This window comes from Phasianus colchicus, chromosome 21 (genome assembly GCF_987193195.1).
Source record: "Phasianus colchicus chromosome 21, bPhaCol1.hap1.1, whole genome shotgun sequence".
Lineage (NCBI taxonomy): Eukaryota > Metazoa > Chordata > Aves > Galliformes > Phasianidae > Phasianus > Phasianus colchicus.
Genome location: NC_143456.1, coordinates 7,123,101 through 7,145,068, shown reverse-complemented (window position 1 = coordinate 7,145,068; position 21,968 = coordinate 7,123,101). Strand labels below are relative to the sequence as shown.

General features: G+C 45.5%; 2 protein-coding genes across 5 annotated transcripts in view; one reads left to right on the top strand and one right to left on the bottom strand.

The window, feature by feature from the left end:
* Positions 1 to 15,480, bottom strand: part of SPECC1 (sperm antigen with calponin homology and coiled-coil domains 1) — an 83,208-nt gene extending 67,728 nt beyond the window's left edge. For 2 of the 4 annotated variants that reach the window (XM_090122401.1, XM_031591610.2), the window contains exon 1: positions 15,356 to 15,480. The gene's annotated coding sequence lies outside the window, so the exon portion shown is untranslated. Of the gene's footprint in view, positions 1 to 6,421; positions 6,558 to 8,625; positions 8,714 to 15,355 lie in introns of those variants that run through there. The other 2 variants (XM_031591611.2, XM_031591612.2) reach the window with 2 other exon arrangements.
* Positions 15,481 to 15,511: 31 nt separating this feature from the next.
* On the top strand, positions 15,512 to 19,530 carry TIMM22 (translocase of inner mitochondrial membrane 22). The gene is made up of 4 exons (XM_031591627.2): positions 15,512 to 15,947; positions 16,240 to 16,436; positions 17,420 to 17,492; positions 18,594 to 19,530. The coding sequence occupies exons 1-4, from the start codon at positions 15,527 to 15,529 to the stop codon at positions 18,668 to 18,670; spliced, it is 768 nt and encodes a 255-aa protein (XP_031447487.2). The 5' UTR covers positions 15,512 to 15,526; the 3' UTR covers positions 18,671 to 19,530.
* The last annotated feature ends 2,438 nt before the right edge of the window (positions 19,531 to 21,968 follow it).

Below are 21,968 nucleotides of genomic sequence, written 5' to 3'. Positions count from 1 at the left end.
CATCCCTTATGTCTCATACATTCAGATGAGGCACACTTCTGCTCTCTCTCCCAGAAGCCGACTTTACAAGCAATGTCCAGATCTCTACAATTTTAATTTCTTTCTTCACGTTTTACAGGGATCTTTCCTTAGGAAACAAACAGATCCCAGCCCTGCCTCTCTCTGCTGTCAGCCAGAGCAGCTCACGAGTGGGCTGCAATTACAGCCCAGCAGAACTCTCTGCTTGGAGCTATGCTCTGAAAATGCATACAAACTGAAGATAAGGAGCAGCCCCATGCTGAAGTAAGTGGGGGTTCATGCCAAGAACGTATTTCTTAAGAGCAGCAAAATCAATTCCATTACCAGTAATTTCCAGAATTAGACTGAAGGTGCCTTAAAAAAAATTAAATATTTCCTACTCAAAGAACACTGGTGTCTGAGTGTCCCTGTCACTCCTGTTGGAAATGGGTGCTGCAAATGAAATAACAGGAGGGCTTATAAAAATGGAAAGCTAGTCCTGACAGAGCTTTTCCTCTTAGTAATCCTCAGGATTCCCTGCAGGCATCAGTCTCTAACAACTCAGGCCATACTGTACAGTACATCCTAACTCACTGTTTTTTAAAGGGAATTTGGAAAGTCTTGACGTGGACTATTTTAGAAGTTGCCAGAGGAAGCTTTAGAGTGGAAAAATGATCCATTTTACTTACAATGTAATTGTTTTATTAAAGATTGAAAACCTAGACAATTCTTCATTAGTCAGTCTGCATGCACTTATTAATAAAAGTTTTTAAAGCCAGCCTAGAATGGTTCCCATTTTATGGCTAGAAAAACTGGATACAGAATTTATTCCAACTCTCACAGGCAGTCAGCATCAGCAGAAACAACACAGGTCCCTTGGATCTCAAGGCTTGGCTATCCATCAAAGGAGGAATCCACCCATCTCATAGAACAAACTTCTAGGAAACATTCTGCTGGCTGTCAAAGGCTGCTTTCCTCTGAGTAACTAAATAAGATTAGATTGAACTGAATGGCAACAGAAATATTCTATAGTCAGGAAAACTTAGCAGTTACACTGTTAAGTACACAGATATCACTAACAGAATATCACTTGCAGAAATTAATTTCCATAAGAAACTCCCAGAGAAGAAAGGAGGACATATACAGAGTTCTGTACCCCATGAATTTCACATGATTTAGGTTTCAGTGCTCATCTCTGTGTGCAATGTTACCTACTCTATGGAGCAGCCCAGCTAAAGCAGAATCATTCAAGTTGCTTTCGCCAAACAAATGAAAAGAATAATTGTCAACATTCTTTATAACACTCACCTGTAATGAGTAATTAATGAGATAGCAGGTTCATTGAGACCTATGAACATTTCTGAAAAATGAGGCCAAAAGGACTCTCAAAGGACAGATGTCTGTTAGTCAGGTTGGTTAAGAGCCCCAGCCCAGTGCATTTTCCCATAATTCAGTTACTTTTATTATATCAAGATGTCAGACTATTCCAGGACCTTTAGTATAAATTTTCATGAAAACAAAACAAATTCTCTTTTGTTTGCTGTTGTTGTTTTTGGCATGCAAAATTTGCATCATGCTCATGCTGTCCTCCTAAACTAACCAAACTTATCAAACTATCAACTGGAACATAGAGATGGATAGCGAGTTCCAAAAAGTGCAAGACCTCTTCTGGCCTGCAGAAAGCTGTACAGCAGGGCAACCATTTATGCTAAAGCAGAATGATTTTCTGCCTTTCACACAAATTCATTTTAAATAACGATTTTCAGGCTTGACAGATGCTTCCATATGAGTCATGTTGGTTTTTGAGCTGATACCTGGAATCCAGCCAGGTCACACACCAGGGAAGCCCACAGTCTAACACAGGAATTGCCAGGGTGGAGGTTGCTTTTTGTATGTGCTATCTGCAAGGAAGACCAGACTAACAATTAAAAACAATCTGTTACTCCCTTGTGGTCATCATTAGCAACTTTCCTTAGGTATCAGTTCCTTTCAGCTCTGTGTGTAATATTTCTGTATTCAACATCCTCTTTTCATTTAGTTTCCATTAGCCTCAAACTTACTGAAAGCATGCTATCTCAGAGCAGCAATCCTCTGTAACTCTTCCAAACAGACTTGCTGGAAGTTTTTCCAGTGCAAAGCTTAACTTTCCTTGCAATTGCATTAAAAATCCCTCAAAACCACAAGTCAGATCACCCTCTTCCACCCAAAAATCAACCCAGAGGAATAGGTAAAGTGTGCCAGCACCTCACCCCTGACGCTCTTGCTGGCCATAAAAACAGAGAATCCATTTCAAACCTGACCCCGATCACTCAGGCAGCTGTTTCCTTCGTTCTACCTCAGTAGACATACTTTCCCATTGCATTTGCAGTTGAATTTTCATGTTTTGATGGTAAAGAACAAAACAACAAGACAACACCTTGAAATTTTCATGTCCAGACTGCATGCCACAGCAGGGAAAAAGTGGTTGATTTTCTGCATGCCTCAAGCAAAGATGTTTTTGTGGGGTTGTTTGTTTTTGTTTTTTAATTTCAGTAGCTCAAAAAAAAGTACAGTAACACAGCCAGGCAGTTGAAGAATCCAAACAGTTTTGCAAGGGGTTAAAATCTTAGATGGATTTCAGACAGAAAATACACACAAGTGAAAAAGCATGCCCAAGGTCACCTAACTCATCACTAGAAGAATACAAAACAAAGCAGCCTTCCAAGAATTTAACCATCAGTAGTTCTGATGTAGCTGGAGGGTTCCACCTCCAACATCTTCATGTTGTCTGAAAATTGTTTACTTTTTAAGGCATTTTTCAAGGATACAAACAGGCAACTAACAGAACAAAGTCTGTTCTTCTGCTGGATTCCTAAAAATCTCAGAAGAAAGCCTTCAATACAGCCTCAGATAAGAATGTTCTTAATAGAGCACAGGGCTCCCTTGCTCCACAGCATGAGGAACTACAGCAGAGCCAGTTCCTTTCCCTTCCCTTCACAGCACCAGTTAGAAGCTCACAGCCTACGGAAACCCCCCTTTGTCTCTCAGAGACAGTTCCTGCACCACTGGTTACTGAGGTAAGACAATTTCTGGTGCTGGTGTTGTTTAAAGTGTTCCTTGCTTATTTCCTTAGCATTCGTAATTCTCTAAAATAGATACGTATTAACCAGTGTATAAATATACCAGATGGTTATGAAGACATGTAAATAACAGCAGAAATGGTTCAAGTGATGACAGTTCCAGGTAGCCACAAAGGACAAGTTTTTGGTCATCAACTCAACCTCCTGACCCATCCCAACATGGCTGACAGGCTCCAGGTCAGCAACCACACAACTCCACTTCTCAGCACTGCTCAAAACAAAATGCTCTCTTCCCACGCCAGCCATTAGTGTCACTGATGATTTTTCCAGGCACACACAGAGCAGCATACAGCCTCCAGCTCATCCCTTTGCACATTTTCCCTGGAGTTTATGATTTGTGACTTCTTTATGCTTACTTAGATCCCATAGGGAACACAGAAATTACAGTAAAACCCTCATGTGTGCGTATGGACATAGGAGATGTTTAGCTGTATTTCTTTTCTCCTTGTTCTACATTGCTGACCATTTATAAAACAGGACAAAAATCATACAAGAAACCCACCAAGCTAACGCTGTGCTCTGAAACAGCTGAGAACCATCTTCTGTTTGTCCATGGATATTCAATCTTCTCCACCCCCTCCTTCCTCACGCTGATTATCTAACCAGCCACCACCACGCATCTCAGAAGAGAAGCTGTGCTACCTCCCAGTGACCTTCCATCATACAGAAAATACAGGGATAGAGAAGCAAAGATATCAGCTGATTTGGCAGCATTTTGCTCGCATGTCCTCCAGACAACAGCAGCAGCTACCAGCTGGATGGCATGAGGCCTGATGTGAAGCACAGCCGTGTGCTGGCCTGCATGAAGCAGCTTGCTGTGCTTCTCCGGTTGCAGTGGATGCTGTCTCATCCATAAGGCAGGTAGGGTCTTCCACTAACTGCAGGACAGAGATATGGACTTGAATGTGGCAACTCTGAACCCATACGCACCGTGCTATTGATTATTGCACACCAGCAAAATAAAAAAACATGCAGGGTAGGATGGAAACACTGAAAGAAGGGAAGCGGGCATAGGCAGCATGTTCTGCAACTGGGAAAACACATAAAGCATGGAAGGCATATGTACAGGTTGCACAATAAATGACAATCTTCCCCAGAAGGGAGAAAATGATGCCATGATCCTGAATTTCCTAGCTTCTGGAATTGCAATCGTCATCACCACAAAGAATTAGGTCACTCGGGGCTTTCCCCACCACGTCCCTGCCTTGAATACAAGGGTTTAATTTATGTTCAGTATATTGCATATTGAGAACAAAATGTTTTCAAACCATTTCAAGGTAGCTACTGCCCATTAACCAGGTTCTTTGAACTGCTGCCCCAGTGAATACAGCACAAAGCGAGTGACACACATGGTTAACACTTCATGTTTTGTCAACTCATAAGGAGAAGGAAAAGGTTTCATTTTATATAGAGCAAGAGCTATGTAATTGCTAGAGAAATGAAGAATAATTATAAGTGGTTTGCTGGGTAATTACCTGCAATTACATTTTTCTGCAGCACAGGAGGATAGATAGAGGTACAAGAAAGGGAAGGAATGAGCCCATTTTTAGGATGGCAGAGATGCACAGCAGGTCATTTCACAGTACAACTAACTGGTACATAAACACAGACTGGCAAGTTCCCATGTGTGTGATGCACAGCTGGATGATACCACTGCCAGTGCACTGCCTTGGGATTCTTCCTGATTCTGCCCTCAGCTCCAACATAGATTTCATGGGCCACCTCAGCCCTCTTCCATTTATGAGAGCAGAATCATAATCATCATCTATACAGCAAATTTATGAAGATAAATACATGAATGAGCATCATTCATGTGCCTTGGAAAGAAACTCTACTGAAAAAAACAAAGTTAAAATGGGAAATCAACATCTGTCACACGGCATACAAGTGAGCAGCCCCAAATATTGCCAAATATGTGGGGATGTTTCCCTGATTCCCCTTTTCCACCCCTCACAACAGGGAGAAATAATTGAGATCTGGAAGCCATCCCTTAAGGAGGTATTTATTCTCTGTCAAAGTGCTGAGAAGGCCATTTATTAAAGTTAGGAAATGGGGAACTTCTGAACTTTTACGAGTGATGTTGTAAACTTCTAGCTGAAAGGTTACTTCGGGAGTAGTAAATTCTAAATCTGAAGAAGCTACTAGAAGACTTCTGAATTTAAAAAACGGTCATACTGAACAGGAACAGAACAGATTTAAATAACAGTATCAGGGGTTTGTGACTGTGAGTTACGGGATCACGAGGGACTAAAGGACCCACTGTGGTGTGCTGCATAATAAAATGAAATTGTTTTAAAACAGAGGAAAGTGAAGAGATGTACACGTGTGCATGTTAGGATGAGGTATCCCTGCGTTGGTCATCTGCCACATTCTGTGAACAAAACCCAGCATATTTCTGCAAATCAGACATCCTCTCTACAGCTAAACTTACAGGGACAGAAAGTGTTTCACAGTTTAGAAAGGGTAGAAGAGGAACAGTATACTGGAGGTGAAACAAAGAACTAGTAGGGGACACTCATAAGAACTTAGGACAGCACACAAGAGAAGGTGGTAGAGAATCCCTGTTTTCAAACCAGTTCTACCAGTAAGCCCTTACTGCTACATATACAGAACATTAATTAACATCTCCACAACTTTGCAAAGCTATGTTACATGCTATATAAACACTATTATTATTACAAACATGCTTCAGCCCAAAGTATACTTTTAAGGCCACCTGTCAAAGTGGTACAGCTCAAGGGCCCTGCAAAACCCAGAGCAGCTGTACGCTTTGGTGTTATGGGATGGCATTGTCTGGCAGGCTCTGCAGAGCTGTCACTGGTCCCCTGTGGAGAAGCGAGCTGCCAAAGCTATTTGTTTAGCAGCTTGTTCCTTTCTGCCCTTTCCTCAATGGGCTGCATGAACGTGCAGTAGCAGGGGAAAGTCTGCTCATGCTCCTGCTTGGTTTAACTGTTGGAACGCAGCACTCGGCTCCCAGAGAAGAAGGGAGATGCAGGCACAGAAATAGCTTCAGCCCTTCTGTCACCCAATTCTATGAAGCCAAGCAGGAGAAAACACAGTAGCCAACTCTCCAGATTCACTTTTTTGGTAGTTGGAATGACTTCTAGATCACCCCCAACCTATTTTCTGTAACACAGAATTGTTTGCACTCTACATTTTTTGTATTTCATGCAATTTAAGTTTATTTAGAGTGAAATACAAAAAAAACCCACTGCTGAGCATTACAGGTTCATTCACTCTAAGATACACCGATATTCCTACAATCCTGATACAAATATTCCCAGCTTAAAAAATAATATACTTACAGTGAAAGCTTGTCCTCTTTTCTGCATTAAGAAGAAAACTGTCTCCCACTAGCTTCTGACAGCATGTGCAAGCCAGACTGAAAATACAGGGCTTGAGCGCTTCCCTGAGAGGAAAACCACATTGCAGCGAGACAGAGAGCTGCTTGAGAAATGATTCACATACGGAAGCAAGCTGGCTTCACCAGCACTTTGGCATTCAGCACACACACGCACACATATATGCACACTTGCTTACTCAGGGGAAAGAGAAATATTATATTTTCATCAAAGCAAGGCAGATTTATTCAAGAAAGCCATTTCAAAAGCACAGAGATACTTCACGGATTAAAGCAGACCAAAGTTTCTTTCAGTATCTCTTCATCCTTAACAGCAGATCTGTACCCTGGGCAGACACACTAGCAGAAATAGCTGGAGTCAGTCCTGAGTGACTTTTCTCAAGCTGACCAAGAAGTATCAGTCTGGTCTCTATTTAGGGACTAGAATGAGTAAGGATCAACAACCCACTTGCTTAATCTTTCTCTGAAGAAAACGTAGTCTCTGAAAATAGGAAGGAAAGTGCCAGAGGCTGTGACAGATCAGGCACTGAGAGCATCAGTGGTCCATGTCTGGTGGGTGCCAGGAACCCGCGATCAGCTTTAAGCCCCTAAGCACTCACCCAACCAGGCCAGCTGATACTGGGAGCTCAGATACCTGCAGTACCAACCTGACCCAGCCTGCTTTGCCAGTTTCTTCAGTACCTGCGGACAGTCTGGGTCATCACAGGCAGAAGAATTTATCAATGCCATATTTCTATACATCTGATATTTGTTCTGAGATTATTCACAGCTCAGATAGGAGAGCAGTACTTTCTGTCATTCGTATTAACCGAGCTACGGCAGGTATCGCAATCTACACAAATGGTGTTTCTCCTCTCTGAGGAAGCAACACTGCATTCAGTGACACTTGCATAGACAGTAAGGTAGGCTGCAAGAACCTCTGCTTTGGCACTAGACAACCTTCAGAGCTGAATAGAAATGAAAAGTACTGACAGCATTTACATACTTCAGTTTTGCTAGGATAGTGCTACACAATTTCCCCAGGCCCAGCAAGACCAGACAGTACATTTATTTTGAGGTTTTTCAGTAGCACTTACATTCATCTGATCTCTTCACTTAGACCAAAGAAATATTCAACATAAAACCTTCTGAACTGAAAAACTGTGTTTCTGTTTAATGAACAAAGAGCCCAGAAACAGACAGCTAAAATGAGTTGGCTGAGGTCATAAAGAAAGCCTGTGGCCTGTCCGGGGCATTAACCATAATTACTTTCACACAGCCAGGATGAGAAAATTTCAGCAGCAATATGAATTTATTTCTTTCTTTTTAAAAGAAACTGCCAGGTTCTCACCCAACCAGTCTGGTCAGCAGACAAACACATGAACAGATGGCACATTGGTTGCATGCTGGTCAAACCCACCAACTCTTCTAACAAGGGACAAAAGTTAGACTGAACCTCACTCACCAATGCACCTTCATAACCCGAGTGTGAGGACTGCAGGTGCTTTATGGCACAACCTGTATCACTGCTATAGTTTCACAAGAACACATAACTTAAAGGAATGGGCAAAGGGCAGAACTTCCAGTGGCACAGCTCATTTGAGATTCAAGTGTGCATGCTGCATGGAAAAAAAAAGGCTCATACAAGGAATAAAGATGAAAAATATCTGTGTATTTATGCTATTTTTAACTGCTTTTGTGCATGCAACAACCTTAATTACAGAGACAGAGATTCCGTAAGTAAGGCTATTATGTCAATAACAACATCTTTTATAAAGCAAGTCTGTAATTCAGCTATAACACTTGGTTTTATAACTCCAGACAGTAATGTGCCAAGAGTAATTACAAGGGAAAGTCTGCACCAGACAGCGGGTATAAGTGGATTGAGGCCATGGCTTTGGTCAGTATTTACTCCCCTTTCCTCCTCCTCCTCCGTAACTGATACAAACTTCTTTATTTTCTCAGTCCCACTACAGATGTCAGGAAGTTCAAGCAGCCAGCAGACATGTGCAGAATGAATCATGGGGCACTGCTTTCCATTTTGACAAAAACAACCGCTGTTCAGCTAACAAGATGATGCTGCTGATCAAATGAGTGGATACAAAAAGTGAACTCCTGGAACTGCTGCCAGGAGGGCTCCACTAGCACAAGAAAGCTGGGTACACTCACTTGGGGAACTCAGATTTTTTCCTGCAGTGTCACTTTTCCATGTGGATACCTGCAGCACACATCCTGTGGCACAGCTACCAGCTTTGACCTGCAACCAGAGCAAATATTTCTGCTGGAAGAAACTAGAATCATTAAAGCTGGAAGAAAGTAGATATGATTTATGGAACATGGAGTGCTACAAGAGACAGAAAAAGCAGCTTGAAAGCAGCTTCCTTTGTTGCCTATTGCCAAAATTTCAGAAGACCAGACAACAACTTGAAAATTTCCAAGGGAACAGCCACAAAGTACGTCAAAAATAGAATTAGGAAACTGCCTGATTCAAAAGTAAGAGTCTGTGAGAGGAGCCAGCATCTTTTAGTATTTCTGTCATTTCCATCCAAATCACTGAAGAGTTAATAGACATCTATCTACCAAAAAAATCCAACCCACAGAACATGACAGAATGAGGAAGGAAATCTACATGGCAAAGAAATATTCACAAACTCACTGCAATACGTACATATAAAATAAAAGCCTCTTGTTGCTTTTTCCACACACGTATCTAGAGAAGTTGGCGTAGGGACATCTGAAAATTGCAGAGAGAAATTCTCAGCCATAAGAGGCACAGCAGCAAACCAAAGACAGTGTTACTACAGTTACTCCTCTGTTCAAAATGCAGATATATCTCAATATGAGAAATGCAATGCTCAGCTCTCTTCCCTGAAAGGGGAGATAAGACTTTGTGTTCTTTCTCACTTAACTGTTTTATTTCAGTAATGAAATTAAAAAGACTTAGAAGAACAGCTCTGTTCTTTATTATTCTTCACTGTTAATTTTCTGATGCATAGGCTCTAACACAGCATTAACAACACAGAATTACCATACTCAAGTTGCACAGCAAGTTCCTACTACCTACACAGGCAAAGTACTGCGCAACCCGATTTGCTCTCTCTCCTTATGGGCTGGGACTGACTTCATGTTGGAGAAGCCAGCATTTGATCACCTTACAGGAGAGGAATTAGAACAAGTATCCATTAGAAAGTCTAACAGGAAATCACTTCATTACGTTTTTGCTGATCACTGACAATGGAGAGCTGTGCAGGAAAATTAAGGACTGAAGATGATGTGTGCTGGAGGCTGCTTTAGAAGCAGAAACCCCAATGGGATGGTGTAGGAATGTCCCATCCCACTGCTTTGAACTTCTTGATGCATTTCAGGGAGATGGAAATAAAAGAGCCGAGGTGCCAGCTTTGTTTTTTGAGGGACTTGGAAGTGCTGACAGACCCTGAATGGAACCAGAACTGCAGGGCATGCCTGGATGCAAAGTGTGCATCACAGGGAGCCCAGCAGCAGCAAGAACTAGGACAAATTAGCTGAGAAAAATGATGAAGCACAAGGAGCTCAAACCCCAGAAGACTAACATGCCCTCTAATGAAGATCAGGATTTGAGGAAAAAAAAAAAAAAATAGTATTTGCAAGGTTTAGTTCTCCATATAGTAATATCCTGAAATTCCATTCTTCATACTCTTTGCTTTTTTTTTTTTTAAATAGATTGCTTAAACAGCATCAGCAGCTTAGTAACCCTTATCTGTTTTAAAGACAGTGAAACAAAGGCACCTAATTTATTGACAATGCATCAAGAGCTAGTAAGGATCTACAGCACCCATTGATTTCAGCCCTCAGCTAATAGGAAGTCAGCAACTTTGCAGAAGCTGGGCCTGCTGTTATAGACAGGCATCCAGAACTGCAGCATAAAGATTTGGCTTTGGTGGCCTAATCAAATGCAGGAAGAGGGGGGAATCTAAATTAACATTCAGCAACTGATTGCTTCCAGTCAACTTGTTTGAACGACTGCACTCACTGCTGCCTGAAAGCCGAAGCTCTCAAACATGGAGATTCATCTCCTCCAGCATTAATGATCATGATACAGCATGTTGCAAAACATGCAGGAGGGAATGTGAGGGACATCTGTGAACCCATCACTTGGAGAAGGCAAAAGGAACTACTGCTGGTAGAGAGCAAATGAGGACTGATTGGCCAAGAATACCCAAAGATACTTGGCAAAGAAAGCCACTGTGTAGGAAAAGGGGAAGATTAGGAAGTTCAAGACAGCAAAGTCACCCTGGTAATGCCCAACTAGCAGTGCTAGTGTGGTGCCCAGCCACAGTTTGGGAATACAGAGAAAAGAGAACATAAAAGGCAGATCATTTTTTTCTACTACAGACTGAATAAACCTGAATAGGAATGTCTGTTCCTGTAGTGAGTACCACAATTCCATATCCTTCATTAAGATTAATTAGTTCTCTTGTTGGCAGTATCAATGGAAAGGTCAAGCACTGGATTGATCAAGGAAAGCCACACTCCCCTATTGCTGCAGGAGCTGCTGGGAAAGCCATGCTCCTAGCAAAAAGTTTGGGATCCCATTGCCCATGTAACTGACCTCAGTTCTCTCACCTGAGGACATCTAATGTGAGAAACATCAATCTTACAGCCTTCCATTACCATTAACATTCACTATTAAAGATAAGAACTAATGTATTTCCTCTCTGATATTGTGGGTAATCTCATTCAGACCGTGCAAACAGCCTGAGCTGCCCTGCTGTATCTCAGGGAGCTGGAAGCCTTCTCCCAGCAAGAAACCCCTGCAGCAGTTACCATGGTAACACCAGTACGAGACATTCAAAGGCAGCTCTCCCATAATCACTTCTATTAGGGATCAAGAAGCTTTATTAAGAAAAAGCAGAAAAAGCTTGAAACCAGAGACCCAGGTCTGGTAATGGAGTAAGTGGACAAGGAATATACAGAGAGATCTGCTCTTACCACCACCTGGCTGCACACAAAGCACTCGTTCCATTCAAACCTGAGGCAGCACTGAAGTATAAGCTATTTTTAGTCATTTAGAAATTTGTTCCACTGCCACATTTCAGCAGCAATAGCTCTATGAACCCCTCCAGAAGAGCAATAGGAGGCAGTGCTGTGGCTCACTACTACAGCAGGGCCAGGCTGTGGGACATATTGCTGCCCATGGCACCCAGAGGGCCTTCCTTCCTGCAGGGGACATCAGTGGCACTGCAGGTCTTGGCAGGGCAGCATCACCTAACAGTGGCTGGGCAGCCCCAGTGTCACACTGCTATCTGCATGCAGGGGGAAACATGGATGCAGGTGCATAAGAACCTCACTTTGATGAAGAGCTATCTTGGGAGAACTAGAGCTATAAATGTCAAACAATGTGTTTCTCGAGGTTTGAATCTGTAGCCTTCCAGACTGGTGGAATGCAACAAAGAATCTGCAGGACCAGATTTCCAGCCACCAAGTCACTTCAAGCTGGCTAAGCCAGGTAACAATTATCACCTTGAGATTCCCCTTCTGCTGCGTATTTCCATGACAACTTTCCCCATTATCAACTTCTTCACATTGGAAAGGTCTCTCAAATGAGAGTTTGGGCTCCTATAGCAACGGCTGAAATCTCTGGGAGACGATGATGTCTGAAACTTTACACAGATCTTTTTTTAGCCCATGGGCTACAACATGAGTGCATTTTAGATTTCATAGATCAAAGCAAAAGTATGCCCAGTACTGGGGAAATTGGGAAGAAGGAAACTAGTAGCTCACTGAAGTGGGACAAAACTGAAGGAACTATGGTCAAAAAGGACGTGCACTTTCAGATATAAAATATTAAAGAGAAGAAAGAGAGGATCAAACAGCTCAAAAACCACACATCCCGCTCCTTCTCCCTGAGCTACAAATCAGAGCCACAAGGAACAAGCCTGCTGATCCTAAAAGGAGATCTTTTTTAAATCTGTGTCTATATCACCGCAGTCTATCTGACCTGAAGAAAAACCAGTGAGTCAGGCTGCCTTTTCCATTTTACCTCCCATATACCTGCCATCTCCCCACAGTGTGACCTGTTATTAATACTTCAGCTGTTTGTCATCATAGTGGCAGATACTCCAGCATAGAAAGCCTTTCTTTTTTTATATTAGAAGAAAAAAATAACTGCGCCCTCAAACATAAAATTGGTTAAATTCATAAGCCAAGGGAAGCATAGATGTTAAAGCAACTAAATCTACTGGATTTAGGCATATTTCACAAAGCAATTTACTCCTGTAATGTCCTTTCAAAGCCAAGAACTTAAAATCTCATAGGTAAGAAATCATTACATTCAGAACCTGGATGAGAGGTAGGAAAGCTGCAGCCTCTGTTCACGGATATGAGAACTACAGTGAAAATGTTAGGTGGTGCTGCTGGAATGGAGCCCAGCACAGCCCACTGTAGTCATGGAGAGCCTATGGGCTCCAGGAGAGGCAAGGGCTGCAGAGCAACCAGCACTGCAAACCTGCTGTGCTTTCTTCTGCTCGTGGTACAATGAAAAGGTTTCCCTTCTTCTGTGAGAAGACCAGTGAACCTGTCCTCTCTTCCTCTCTGTCCTTTGGGCTACTGCAGTTCTGGGAAAGGAAAAGGGGCAGGTAGGTAGGTGTAAGAGTGAAAAAGAATGGATTAATCTATTTTCAGCTTCCACCTTCAGCCACTTCCTGCTTCACAAAGGACTCAGGAACTGACAATGTGTTACAAAATAAAGTTGAGCTATGAAAACCTTTGGATTTTGTTTTCAAACAGCACTGCCAAAAATGACAGCTGAAGACTATTCAAAATCTTGGAGGGACACACAAAACCAGGATTTCAAGCAAAACCATTACTTCCAAGGTTTGAACAATCTGCCTTTCAGAACCCTTCTGGAGAACATTGCAACGTGGGATAACAACTGAGTCACTGCACAGGCCAAGTGAAATACAATCATGTAATATTCCTGCATGCTGCCCTCTGCTGAAGTGCTGAGCACAGTGGGTCCATTGCAGGCCTGAGCAAAGCCACCATCAGCTGCACCTGATCCTGTCATCACACAGGGAGGAGACACACAAAATGAAGAGGTTTCACCTGGGACAAGAAAGAAACAACTTAAAATTTCACATGAACAACTCATTAGAGATGTCTCAGACTCTCAGATTCCCTCTCCAAGCCTTAATGTTCCATCTGACTTCCCTCATGTGACTGTTTGGATAACCTCATCAGGACTTTTCAAGCACATATATTTGTTCAAAGGTGGAACAGAGAACAGCACGAAATGGAAAAGGATAAATACCTAAAGGGGAAATAGAAATGTTTAATTCAATATGCATATTCATAAATAAATATAATTATTTCATATAAAGGCATGTGAAAATACTTGTGAAATACTGTTATATTCATAAGCAAACATGAACTCATGATTTTGGGTTTGGAAACACAGAAAAGAAGTTAAAAGCAGTATTCCAGCTTCACATGTAAACTCGCAGCGTCAAATGCCAGTTCCAACATATCTTTCTTCCCTTTATGCCTTTGGAAAATAGGCTTTGCAGTGTGACTTCAAAATCAGCCCAACTAGGTTAGTGTGGATCAAAGAGAAGATTGAGATCTACAGTTCAGGGCTCCCTAGGGAGCTCAATCTGCCACCAACCTCCTCTCCTGTATAGAGATCCCATTGTGGTAGATATTAACAGCACACTTTGCAACAGTTTCTGACCTTAAAATACAAGAAGCCTTAAAGAGTAAAAAAAAAATAGCGAGGAAAGAGCTCTGGGCAGGTCTGATGGTCCAGCCAGCAGAGGGCAGTGGAATTTAAGAGGAGAAGAGGAAAGTTGATGGAAATAACTTCATCACTTCATTTGAAGAGGTACTCAATCAATCCAGATTGTTATTTGAACCTGCATATCCAGCACAAACAAGACACAGGGCAAGAAATTTAAGAAAATGAAAAGAAAAAAAGAAATAAGAAAAAATTATTTTGGATCCTTCGGATTTCTAAGCAGTCACCTTTCAGAACATTGCATGGCACCAGGAAGATTTCATACTTAACTCATTGCCTAAGAACAACGAGCAAATTTTACACATCGTTTTCAGTTCTTGAAGCACACGGATCTGAAGCATCCTGCTGAAACCATCACAGCTGTTTCTCAAGGGTTAAAAACATACGGGTAACAAAGTTAAACCAAGCCAACACTGAAGTCAACAAGGCTATTTCTTTGAAGCAAACCCATCTGCAGTGTGCTGGGCTGAGCAGAGCACTGCTTCTGCTCCACAGAACAGGAACACAGCAAAGTGAGATGGAACACACACGTGTGGGTGAAGGCTTTTAACCTTGGCAGCTCCTCGTTTGCTGAGGGGGACACAGAAGTTTCCCACCCTGTTACCAAACAGGGCAAGCACGGAAGGACTGAGGTTTCTATATGACTTGCCGTGAGCTCAGTTTGCATTCTGTGACAGAAAGGCAGACTTTCATTTGCTCTCTAAGCACCTTTGAAGTAAAGCTGTCTCTCCGTGCCTCCCTGCAGCAGGGGCTGCTCAGGTGGCCGCAGGAGATGCCCAGCACCTCGCACCTCCACACACCTCAAGAGAGCCCCGAGGGCCACGGGATGAAACCCCACCAACCCCAGGACATCCTCAGGGTTCGGCCCGGTGCTGTACAGGATCACCACCGCAGGACCCGCAGCTCCCGGCCCCACGGCGAGGCTGACCTGCTGCCCCCAGAAGTCACTCAGACGGAGCGGCGGGCGGGAACGGCGCCTCAGAGCTTCACGGCGCCTCAGAGCTTCCCGCCGCTCCGCGCACCTGAAGCAGAGCGGCCCCGCACTGCGGCTCCTCAGCCCGCCCACAGCCCGCGGCTGCCCACAGCCCGCTCCCAGCCCTTCTGCATCCCAACCGGAGCCGCTCTCACCCGCTGCCGCCGCCACCGCCGCCGCCTCCGCTGCCGCCTTCGAGGATGCTCGGGCAGCCGGAGCGCTCACCTCAGCTGCACCGGCCCCAACGGCCGCCAGGGGGCTGCGGCACGCCGGGTAACGGAGCTCCCCGCCCTCAGCGCGGCCAATCACGTGTGTCGGCACGGAGCATGCCGGGAGCTGTAGTTCCCCGCTCTGGCGCGGCCGCGGGGCACGCTGGGAAATGGAGTCGCGGCACCGCGCCGCACAACGGGCGTCTCCCTCAGCGAAACTACGACACCCATCGGCCCCCGCGCGCCGCTCCCTCCGCGCTACGGAAGCCGCGCTGCCGGCACCTGGAGCGGGTCGCGGCGCCGAGGACAGCGATGGCGGCCGCACCGCCGCCTTCCACGCCGGGCGGTTCGCAGCCGCCGCCGCCTCTGCAGTACAGCGCTCTACTGCAGCACCTGGTGGGCGAGCAGCGACGGCCCCGAGTGTGGGACCCCAACACCTTCGGGGGCATTCCCAGCCCGCCCAAGAGCAAGGAGCAGAAGATGGTGGAGAGGGCCATGGAGAGCTGCGCCTTCAAAGCGGCGTTGGCCTGCGTGGGGGGTGCGGCGGGGCTGGGAGGGCCGGGGGCCCGCGGTACCGGGAGGGGTTGACGCTGAGGGAGAGGCTGCGGCCCCCTCAGCTCTCAGGAGGGCCCGGGGAGGGGTCTCCTTCCTTCCCCAGTTGAAGGAAGAGTGCTCCGTGCTGTGTGCCCTCAGTAAAGGAGGGTCAGCACCAGTGCCCACCACTCGGAGGGACAGCACCTCGTGCTGCCCGTAGGACCGGAGCAGCTCTGACCCTGTGAGGAGACCTGCTCCAATCCAGAGGTTCATTTCATACCCATCGTCTTTCCCAGGGTTTGTTCTCGGAGGAGCATTTGGGATCTTCACTGCTGGCATCGACACCAACGTGGGCTTCGACCCCAAGGACCCCTATCGCACCCCGACTGCCAAGGAGGTGCTGAAGGACATGGGGCAGCGCGGCATTTCCTATGCCAAGAACTTTGCCATCGTGGGCGCCATGTTCTCCTGCACCGAGTGCGTGGTGGAATCAGTGAGTAACGACCCTCAAACATTACATAAGGTTTTATTACACTAGTGATCACCTTTCATGAGTCCAAGTCCCTTTGCACTGTGGTGAGGGATCGGCTCGTTTCCTTTTGCTTCTTGCTCATTTAAGCCTTTCAGTTCTAAAGGTTTTCAGAACTGTTCACTGATGGAATAAGCAGAGCTGCGTGCGATAGTGAAGACCTTTCCTATTCAAGTCCTGGATTTTGGCATTACTTTTTGAAACCTTAGCTCCAAACAACTTGTTGTTGTGTTAAAAGATCAAACTGGGAGTTGCAACATGGCCATCTGAGCCTCTAAAAATTGTATGTGCAGAAAGGGATCCTTTGATGAAAGTTCTGAAGTAACAGACCTGTTTTCAGCTTGCCCCTACAGCAAGAAATGACCTCGTGCGGCTTGGCATTAAAGCTATCATCCATTTTCTTAAAAAGGAAGATGAGCCTGTTATGAATGTCAGTACTGTCCTTTAATTGAACAACACAATTAGTTCTTATGTAAAAGAAAAGTGCATCTGTTTGCACAATGAAGCAGAACAAACAGATGTTGCACTGGTGAAAAACCAGCGTGCTCACGCTATTTCCATAGCTAATGTTTGCCCGCAGGCTGCTGATGCTCTCCCTGTGCTGAGCAGCAGGCTGCATGGCCAGGTTGTGCTCACAGTGCCTTTAAAATCTGTGAGCTGGTTCCAGTGCACAGTGCTGCCTTCTGGGGGCTGTATGGGTTCACCTGGGAGTCTGCTGTAGCACTGCATTGCACCATGCGGATGTGTCTTACCTCTCCTTCTGACCTGCTCCTTCCCCTCCTCCTGGCTGTACAAAACCTTTTACAGTGCAGGGGGGCCATCTGCTGAGAGCAGAGGGAAAAACATCCTCATCTGAAACGGCTGGAAGGTCGCTTCATCTCCCTTGGTATTAGCACAGATGTTGTTATTCCATATTTACTTGTTGTCTCTGTTTTTTAATTCCACAGTATCGTGGAAAGTCAGACTGGAGGAACAGTGTTATTAGTGGCTGCATCACGGGAGGAGCAATCGGCTTCAGAGGTTGGTGATGCCTGCTAGCAACTACTGTGATAAGACAGCAATTTGGTATGGTAACAGGCAGCATTTTTAAGGCAACATACACAGCAAATCTCTTTGTATGGGGTTATGTTGATGTCAGCATGAGAATGTGCTTGAAGTTGGCAGAATTGCCATCTCTGTCGCTTTCCTGTCATCTTGAAAGATATGTGTGGGTAGGGAAGGCTGGTTGTACAGGACAGGGAGATCGGAGAAAAATGAACAGAAGTGACTTGAAAGCAAATCAGGAAATGGTGCTAGCTGTCCACATGCTTCTGGGATGTCATGGAGAGGGAGCCAAAAATATGTTCTGAGCAACTCGCTGAAGTTACAGCTCTTGTGTTAATAGAGCTCTTCTTATATATATTGTTTCACTGGCAGGAACTCTGTTAACTTGCACAGCTTGTACAATGCTTCCCATCTCAAATCAAACAGGCAATTCTATTTAGCTGTACAAGAGCAGGAGCACTGAGATTTTAGTCCAGCAGGACCTAGTGGGGACTTCTTGGGAAGCTTTGACTGTTAACATCTGGAGAAGAGCCCCAGGCAGGAAGAGAGCTGTGCTGCTGCTCAGCAGAAATATCAAACTTCACTTACTTATCTTTAAAAAAACAAAATCAAACAGACAAAAACAGTTTACAGAGCATAGAAGAAATGAAAGTGCTCTCAAAAGAGCTTCTAATTGAGCTTGTTAAGTTGTGTCTGTCCTGGACCTAATCCTCTTAGAGCATTCAAAGTAGCAGCTGCTTTTGCAGTCCATCTTTGCCCAACAGTAAAGTCACTTGCTTTGAATCAGAGCACCCTGAAGTCATCAGTGGCCACTGCTGTTTTCTCCTAGCCTGTGCAGGGAGACTTAGCAACACTGCACACAGTCACTGTGTTATGCTCAGCCAGATGTGGGAGCTGAAGTCCCATCTGTGTCAGGTTACCCCCTTCCCTGGGGCAGGGGCAGCATTCCCTGGTGGAGGACTGCCAGGTTCCTGCAGGTGTCAGCTTTTCAAGCCAATGCAGCGTAGGCTAATTGCTGTGAGGAATCTTTTTTTTTCCCTGTTTTGTCTCATTCTTTCCCATCCTTTCGCATTGCAGCTGGTATGAAGGCAGGGGTGATCGGCTGTGGTGGATTTGCTGCTTTTTCCGCAGCAATTGATTACTATCTACGGTAACAGCAGGATCCCTTGGGAGCAAGTTTTCCTTGCGTTCCAGTGCTGCTGCTCAGAGCCTGCATCACGGCAGAAGAACCATCAGGCTTACCTTTCCACTGCCTTGGAGTCCTGATCAGTGCAAGCTGGATGATGCTGGCTGCTTTTCCTGAATGACTAACAATTATCTGGCTGCGAGCCTTGGCATGCTGCTTCAGGCAGGCCTGCAGGAATGTGCAAGGATGGAGCCAGGCACAGGGAGCAGTATCACCAGTACAGATCAGCTGACTGTCAGTTTCCAGGAAACAAGCCTGGACTCTGAGCTTTCTGGATCCTTTGGGTCTGATTTTGATTAAGTCTGTTGCTAGCATCAAAAGAGGCAGGAGAACAATCAAGAAATGCAGTGGTTTATGTTACCGTGTGTTTGAATATTCTGCAAGTGTTTAGCAGCTCCTGGTTTGCAGCTTGCTGCTCTGTTGGGGAGAGGTAAGATCCTGTGGAGAAATAGTTTGTTCCAGGCTTTTCTTAAAATATCAACTGAAGACAAACCACCATCTGTACAACTTGTCTTATTTCAAGTACGGAACGAATGCCAGATTTCTTTACCATTTCTTAAAGGGGAAAGCAAAAAGGAATCCTGTGCCTTAGAACCATGTGGTTCCTGGCAGATGAACAAAACAGTTTAAGGGTAAAAAAGAGGTTGTTGCAGATGTATAATTCTCTGTAGCCATTTGGCTCGCCTGATTTAACCTCGCCCTGGGAGTACAAGCAGTTCTGCTACTGCTTTATACTGCCACAGGCTCACACCCTCAGTTCCAGCAGTTTGATGGCTGGACTTAAAGCAGAGTTGTGAGAATAAAGACAGATAACAAGGCGTTCACTTATCATGCTGTCTGCTTCCCATTTTTTTCCTACACCACCTCTGAGCTCCCCAGTGTTAAACTGGGAGAAAGTGAAACATCACTTCTGCAGAATGCTGGTACTGAAGTCAGAGCACCTGCTCATGAGCTTGGCTGGCTGCTCCCTTTTGGATTTGCATTCTTATTAGCTGTCTTGTTTTTCTAACCAAATTCTGTTTTCAGACCTCAGGGGATAATTTTTATATTCAAAATAGTTTAGATGCTGTTTTAACCTTCTTTGAGCCACTGTGCGAGGGCAAACACCCACCCTTGCAATGAAAAGCAGGATTTAAAGTGCAGTGTGAACATTTAATGGGGGTTCTCCCATATGATTCCCCTCTGCATTTGGGTTTTGACATCCCAGGACAGCACAGCATTTGCTTACCTGGAAGAGCAACACCAGCTGGGTGTTTAGTGAGAAAGCGGTCACTTTGGAGGCGTGCTGTCTCCCATGCCTACATGGAAAGAAGTGGGGAGACAGCTCCATGTGATCTATCAGCTGAGGTTTCCTGATCGCCTGATCTCCCTCGCTGTGCCTGTTCAGTGTCCTCAGGCCAGAAGCTGTGCAAGTCAGCTGAATTTGAAGCTTGAGTAATTTTGGGCTCATTAAACAAGCTGGCTCCAGACAGTCCAGGTTTTTTCCTCCAGAATGTACTGAAATGCAAGGATGTAGCCCAAACCATAAGATGTCTCCTAAAAGATTGCCTGGCACAATGCCTGTGCTTATACCACTGGCTTGAAACACAACTAGCAAGATTTCCATGACTGAAAGAGGAGCAGTTATGGAGCCAAGGTGATCAACTCGTGCAAACAGCAACACCACAGGGCTCCTTTTGTGCAAATGTTGGGGCTTTGCGTTTTTATTAACAGGTTTGTTTTGTTTTTTTTTTTCTCTTCACATGGTTTACAGCCATTTAAAGTTTATAATCTACAGAAATTGAAACAGAACACAAACAAAAATATATCCTTAACAACTTCTGAAAGTCAAATATTAATTAACAGTTCTATTCTACCTGTAGCTGCAAAAGTTCACCCCCCTGCCTTCCCCTCCTGTGGGGACAAACGAAGCCCATCACAGGGACAGCTGCCGCCTGCTGTGCCGGGGCTGTGCGGAGTGGTCCCCGGCCACCATCACACAGGGGGATTTGGCTGCACAGAGCCTCCATCTGGAATGACACTATGGTGGACAGAGACTTGGACACATGTAACAAATCAGACACGCGCAGGGATCCGTTGTGCAGTCAGATCTAACGCTCGGCCTCCTTCCTGGGTCCAGGGCCAAGACAGACGCCTGGTTATTTTCTGCTATGCTGTTTCCCTTCTGTTTAGCTGGTAGTCAAGAGGAGCAGGGGCTGGAGTGTGAGCCCTTTAGAGGGAGACCAAAAGACCTCCCCTCCTGTAGTTGCTTTGCTGGTGGGGGGCCGGCAGGTGCTGTCTTCCCCAGGGAGGTGGGCTTGGGACATACCTGGAGCATCGGCCGGGCTCTACCTGGAACAGTCTGATAGTCAGGTGGGTAAAGGCAAGGCTGGTAGTGGGGACATGCTTGGTCACCTCTCATCCATCTCCTTTGGCACAGGAGGGCGTGGGGCCACCACAATCAAGGAGAGGGCTTTCCCCATGATAACACAGGGTAGGCTCACAGAACCGAGGCTTTGTGTCCTAACAGGCACCAGCACCCACCTGTAAGGGCAGGGACAAAGCCGTTGATGAAACAGCTTTGTGAGAAGCACTGCTGCCTCCAGGAGAGCCAACAGAACCCACAAGGGCCTTCCTCCTCCTTTCCCTGGGTCACAGAGGGAAACAAAACCTCTCCTTCCTCACTGGGGCTTCGGCCAGCTTTGTTGTGGGACACAGATGGAGCTGCAGTGCATTGCAGCCCAGGGGTTGGTAACCCAGTGGCAGTGCTTGGCTGGAAGGGGCACATGCAGAGCTAAGGCAGGGATACAGAAATGGCAGGGAAATACTCTTGCTTGGCAAGAACAAGGCCTAGTCCCTAGACCCTGTGAGGGGGGAATTGTGAGACCTGCAGAACACCAAGGGAGGTAACCACCATGCTGCACCCCTACAGGCGGAGCACGGGGAGCAAGGAGACTGGCCTGAAGCACCCAGCAGGGATGCGGTGGGGAGGCAGCAGTGCCCTGCTTTGTGTTCTCATGGATGCAGAGCCAGATCCAGGTGCGGGGTCCAACGGCGCAGGCAGTGAGGCAGAGCAGAGCCAGAGCCAAGCAGCAGCTGGGCACTGGTGGGTCCTGCAGGCTTTGAGCAGGGCGAGATGAGGGCTGCTGGGCAGGAGTCAGCGGGTGGGAAGGAATCCAGGAGAAAATAAGCCAAAGGAGGAGCCTGTGTCCACAGCCCTTGTCAGTCACTACCTCATCCGTTGAACAAATATACATAAAAACAATTCTTGAACACAAGAAGGGACA